At 42.9% G+C, this 6,156-nt stretch overlaps 1 protein-coding gene across 2 annotated transcripts in view; it reads left to right on the top strand.

Moving 5' to 3' along the window:
* Positions 1 to 507: 507 nt before the first annotated feature.
* The window catches only part of grid1a (glutamate receptor, ionotropic, delta 1a), a 298,200-nt gene continuing 292,551 nt past the window's right edge, over positions 508 to 6,156 (top strand). For both annotated transcript variants that reach the window (XM_061228002.1, XM_061228001.1), the window contains exons 1-2: positions 508 to 884; positions 3,454 to 3,609. In XM_061228002.1, the coding sequence (XP_061083986.1) occupies positions 806 to 884; positions 3,454 to 3,609 (235 nt within the window). In that variant the 5' untranslated portion in view covers positions 508 to 805. The remainder of the gene's footprint in view (positions 885 to 3,453; positions 3,610 to 6,156) is intronic.

Raw genomic sequence — 6,156 nt, 5'->3', positions numbered from 1 at the left:
CTTCTCGGTCCTACAGTTGTGAATATGCGCTCTAGATAAGGCTTTAGATTCACTTTTTTCCTCAATACTTTCAACTTTTTTAAAAAATCCACGTCGACACTCTTCCCCCATTCGTCAATACACATGTATGCAGCGGTTCAATCTTAAAGAGCCCTTACAAATAATAATTCCACTGTCGGTCTTGCAGGGTTGTTGAACTCAATCATGTGACCCCTCCCACTCCCTTTTTACGATTATTATTTTAGGCATGCTTTTCAAACGATTCGTGTTAATTCCCACGTAGGCGTCTTTGTTAGAGGACTCATTCTCGTGGACTGACTGCTCTCTGCGCGTCTGGCTGTCTCCGACTTGAACAAATTCCATTTCTCCTTGGCTTCTCCGGACAGCTCCGTGGTGTAGAAAGTCTCTGCAGTCACGTGGTCCGGGAGAGCGAGCAGGCAGCGCGAGCGCGTGGGGGGTGTCCCTCCTCCGCAGTTTGCAGTTTGTTATGTCTCAGACACCGTGAGCGCCGGATGGAGCGAGTGTTGGAGCTACGCGCCGGATTCACTGCCTGGCTCTAAACCGCCAAGGATTTTCCCCGCCTTTCCCGCTTCTTTTACATCTCTTACTTTTGACTACTTCTTTATTTTCCCCCTGAAAGCGGCCGTCGGTTGTGTAAATCCTGTTTTTTTTTTGTTTTGTTTTGTGATGTTAACATGCTGCCGTAGCCGTTAATCGAAAGCTTTCCATGTCAATATTTCACTGTGTCTAATTGGATTTTCCAACGATTGAAGGCGTGGATGAGGTGCTTTGGTAAAAACCGGAGATGGAATTGCTGTTGATCTCCATTTCCCTTTGGATTTTGCAATGCAATTTAGTGCAAGCGGACTCCATCATTCACATCGGTAAGAAGCCTCTACAGAAATACAAGCAAACCAGAGCAAACGGCAAAAAACCGAACACTCGGAACGAGTTCCATAGTATTGCTGATTCACCTGCATTCTATTATAAAAGAGTGTGTGTGCTTGCTTGTGTGTGTGTGTGTGTGTGTGTGTGTGTGTGTGTGTGTGTGTGTGCGTGTGCGTGCGTGCGTGTGTGTGTACTTGTGTACTGTCTGTGAGAGAGACGCAGGTATACCAGTTGGATCGTCTACTTCTATTGAATTAGCAATGCTGTAGGTGCCAACAAAACGCGCAAACAGTTCAAGTTGGATTGCTGTGTGATTTCAATCAGTATATAAAATATATAAACATTGTACTTGATCTGGAATGTAATATGTGCATTATTTATACGCAGTAAATTCCGTGGGAATGTAGTTGCGAAACTACACTGCTCCATTCGAGGCAAGGACGTATCTTAAACCCAACAGAGATTTACCTGTTGGGATATGTTTTACATGTTGCATAAGCTTTAATTACCGAATGCCGGATGTTTGTTATAATGTCCCTTCCCCCTTCTCTCCTTCCCCACCTATAAGCTTGAACTTTCTATGGAACGTGAGCAAAATGCTGATATCGTCTATATATAGCTGAGGGGGAAATCAATGCACAAGACAGAGGGTTTATTCTTTTTTAAGAACAATAGCACGTTTCAGGGGTTATATTCAACTGGGTATTTTGGACTTTAAGTGTGAGTCCTTTCAGCATACTGATCTGACAGATCAAGTGAGAGACGTTTTATTTTACGACGCACAAGGCTAAAAACGCCGGCGGCACTAATTTATCAAACGTCCTTATATTCACATGCTCGCACAGACATACTAACCAGAGATAGCTTTAAATGTGGAATTATAAGTTAAGTGAAAGCATAGAGTTGCGAAGAAAGGGATTTGCTGCGCGGGTATATGCTCGCTGGCGATATTGGCTACAAATGAAACCCAAAAAAGTCCGATTTAAAAGAATATAACTAACATATCTTTTAGAACATTTTTTATTGATAGCTTTGAACCACTCACGCCCGCCCACTCACAGATCTGCATCTGTCGCGTGCGGTAGGCTACTAAAGGGCCGGTCTTTTGGTCCACACTTTAAGATCGGTAAGGCACAAGGGAACGTTGAGCCTCGTCCCTTTCTCACGTCGCTGTGAGAATTCTTAACCTTGGATCTGTCCAGGCATTTTGCACATTAGTTGTTGGAAGAAGATTCTAGTGCAATTTGGCACCAGTACTCGCCTATAGACATGTACCACAAGACGATGGAGAATATGCAAGATCTGAAGGTTTAGTCAGCTGGTGTACGCTGCACGGCACTGCGGTTTTATTTCACATTTAAAAAGTGAAATTGATGGAGGGTATTTGGAATAGTCCTTGACGATGAAATGGATACACGATTCCTGTCCATGCCCCCTTTTAATTCAAAGTTTGATGCCCCCCCTTGCCCATTACCGGTTTTTGATTTTGTGACAGCAATGGATGCAAACAGCAAACAAGTCTGCCCAAATAAATGGTTAATGGTGTTGTGCGCTCTATTAAATTCTTTCTAGTTAAGAATTTCTTCTTTTTAAATAATGTGTAGGCGATCCATCAGTCAGCCAAGGAACATGCAACAGAGACTGTTCTGTCTTTTACGTCGAAAAAAACCCCCAAATCTCGTCGCCTATCTAAGCAACGATTTGTTCCGTCATTCATTCTGTTAAATGTGTAGGTTAGCCTTCTGAGTACCATACCCGCGGCATATAGGGTATGCGGGGTGTACTGTACTATACTGTCGATGTAAGTTATAGTCAAGTTGAGTCAGCGTACTGGTCTTACTCCTTATGTACTCATTCGCACTGTGTAGCCTATGTCCCCTCCGGATTTTACTTCCGTCCTACTCTATATTTTTCTCATCTGAAGTAGTTCAACCCACAGTTCGCTTGACTTTAATTGTGGTGTAGCCCACATAAGACGAATTTTGTTATTTTTTTGTGAAAGAGTTCACGGATTACAAAGTGAATAACTGCTAAGCTTGCCATTTATAGATGTGTAATGTGAATTGTGCTTTCAAGCTTTAAAACCATTAAACGGTCAACATAAAACAAAACGTCCTAGACACATGGAGACACATGGGAGAATTCTGTTTTTGAACAAACTCTTGTTGCAAAAAATACAGATGCGAATCGTAAAGCAAGTAGTAGCTAGCCTTATTGTGCATAATCAATTTCACCGGATACACTGCTCTCCATGGTGCTGAAAGCGGATGGGACATGATAACGTCTGAGATTGTGGAGAACGCAAAGACCATCATGCCCATCATTATGCCCTGCAGCACGTGCCTTAAGTGTAAACGTTATTTTTAATAACCCATATTTTGTCTTGAACTTCCTCCCGAACCCAATATTAAAACAATAACTCAGTGAAAAAGTAATCTCGTTATGAATCTATTAATAACATGAAAACGTACTTTTGTTTGTGAATATGTGTGTTACAGTTAATAGCTTACTGGGCACTCACTAGCGGCCAACAAAATAACTAATCTAGAAACACTGTTTCTACAGGTGCCATTTTCGAAGAAAACGCATTGAGGGACGAGGAGATTTTCCAATTGGCGATTTCAGACCTCAGTCTCAATGACGACATTTTACAGAGCGAGAAAATTACCCACTCCATAAAACTTATTGAGGCAAACAACCCATTTCAGGCGGTACAAGAAGGTAAGTGGATCACAGTGTTTTCATTTTAGATAGATGGTTTGCTGCTTGAACCAGTGTTTTGACCCTCTTATGTAGGAGACTACATGCCAAGGTAGCTCTGCGCTAATGTACTGTATCCTTGTGGGCCAGACGCATGAACACTATTTATTTATTCATTAATTTCGGTTTGAGCAGTTGGCTGATCCACAGACAGCGCTGCTACACCAACAAAGTGCAGAGTGGCCCACAGGTCACTTCACACACATGGCCAGGTGCACGGTATGCACCCCAAAGATAATGCCACGGGCTACACCATTTTTCACTTGACTGCTCTGCAGTACCGTTGCTCCGGGCGGCACTTTCGAGATCGATGGATGGTATATGGGACAGTACACTGCGGAGACCGATAGCACCGGGTCACCTGACCCAGACCCACGATCCCACATTGCGTCTGTTCAGGACCGGGCAGCTGATGCATCGGAGCTCCTTCAGGAGCTGCTGTCCTGTTGGTGCCCTCTCTCTCTAATAGATGTGCACACGGAAGCTAATTAGGTCAGTTAAACAATTAAGTGTTGAAGATTGATGCGGGTGTCCTGGCCCCACTGCTCCGTAGGGTGAGTGATCGGTGAGTCCCAGTGCTCTCTGTCACTTCCTGACTTGTGTGCTTTTTTTCTTCTGAAGCGAGCTTTTCACCATGCCTCAGCCAAGGCAGGAACTGTCTTCTGTGGAAGGGAAGCTAGGTGGAAGTGTTGAGTCGAGCTGAATAATGATCTTTTTGCATTTTATTTTTCTCATGCGAGTGCGAATACAAACGTTACCAGAAATCCTCTGCACACAGTTTTTGAGAAAGGAAATTGAAACCAATAACGCAGCCGAGTTGATGAAAGCTTAATAGCAAAATCAAAAAATCAACAGTCGCAACAGAAACAACAAGAGCCCTAAAACCAGTCGGAATGCATTTCTCAATAAATGAGAAAATTGCTGTATAACAACTGAATGTTTTATAACAACAACCACAGCAATTAAAAATTACATTACTTATATTGTTTGTCTTTTTTAAAATGTGTTAATAGATTTTTCAGTTCTGGAAACAATAACCAAATTCCTTTATAGCATGCGTATACAGTAATTTTGCCTTAAAAAGATACATTATACATTCAGTACCCAAAATCTTACATTTAATACAAAGAGGCGCCATATAGAAAGTGGTTGAAAAAACTTGTGTCCCAATTACTTTGCCTGCAACAATAAAGGCCTTTAAAATTATACCATTTGCATTTCTGGATCTGCAGCATCTACTTTTTCACATTACATTATATTAAATTACATTAATTTAGTAGACACTCTTATCAAAAGGGATGTACTGAATACTGGAGGTCATCGGAACAGCTACAAACAGGTAAGATGAGGTACAATTCTCATAAATGATCAGTTAGCTATACCCATGAACATCAAGTCTAGCATGCATAAGCAGTCAGTATAGCTATGGTCATAACTAGAAGTGTGGCATGATTACAAGAGAAATGTTAAAGAGCTACAACATCAAGATGGAGACACATGAAAGTTCTAGAAGATAAAGATCCAAGTGGTAAACGCGAGTGATATGAGATTGGGGGTAAACATGCAGAGGAGTAGTGAAAGTGTTAGTCAAGGTACAGTCTGAAGAGACCATGTCAGGCAAGGGGCAGTGTCTGAGAGGTTCGTAGAGGAACGGGGAGCCCGTTCCACCACTGGGGAGCCATGGTGGAGAAGCTCCAGGGTTGGGACAAGCGAGGGCCATTCACATTCACACGGATGACTGGAGGTCGCCCTGCTGCAGCAGAGCGGGGTGGTTGAGCTGGGGCGTAGGGCTGAGTTATGTTTGGTAGGTAGCGCCTGTCTTGTTTGCAGCAGTGTAGGCCAGAGTCAGGACTTTGAATCTGACTCAGGCAGAAGCCAGCAGCTAGCAGAGTGACCTCAGCAGGGGTGTGACGTGAGCACTTTGGAAGATTGAAGACACGTCGGGCAGTGTTGTTCTGAATGAGTTGTAGTGGCTGTATAGCACAGGCTGGTGGGTTTGTGAGAAGGGAGTTGCAGTAGTCTAGATGGGAAATTACCATGGCATGGACAGGCAGCTGGGTGGAGTATGTGGTCAGGAATGGTTGAATCATCCTGATGTTGTACAGAAGGAATCTGTAGGACTATCTCTTTCTATGTTGGCTTTAGGCCAAATTCTGAACTAGTTGCACATATGATTTTTGAATTCAACATTGGACTGGATGCAGTTTGACAGAATGGTCTCACTCCATTCAAAACTGCATCAGTTCCAAACCCAGGGACAACCTAATCAACAAAGTCCTTTATAAGCTAGAGTATGACAAGATAACACATCGACCTGAAGCTAATCCAACACAATTTAGACTGTACTGTACATCACTCACAATAAAGATGCACTTTGCATTTGACAGTTCTTGGCAATTTTTTCATCCACTGTGCAAATCTGTTTGAAAATATCGAGGGCATTCGATTTACATATGGCACACTGGACCGTGGCCAGCATCAGAGGATTGAGTCTTAGTAATGGTGTCG

The sequence above is a fragment of the Conger conger genome, chromosome 18, assembly GCF_963514075.1.
Source record: "Conger conger chromosome 18, fConCon1.1, whole genome shotgun sequence".
In the NCBI taxonomy this organism is placed as follows: Eukaryota; Metazoa; Chordata; class Actinopteri; order Anguilliformes; family Congridae; genus Conger; species Conger conger.
This window is presented reverse-complemented; position numbering and strand designations above follow the sequence as displayed.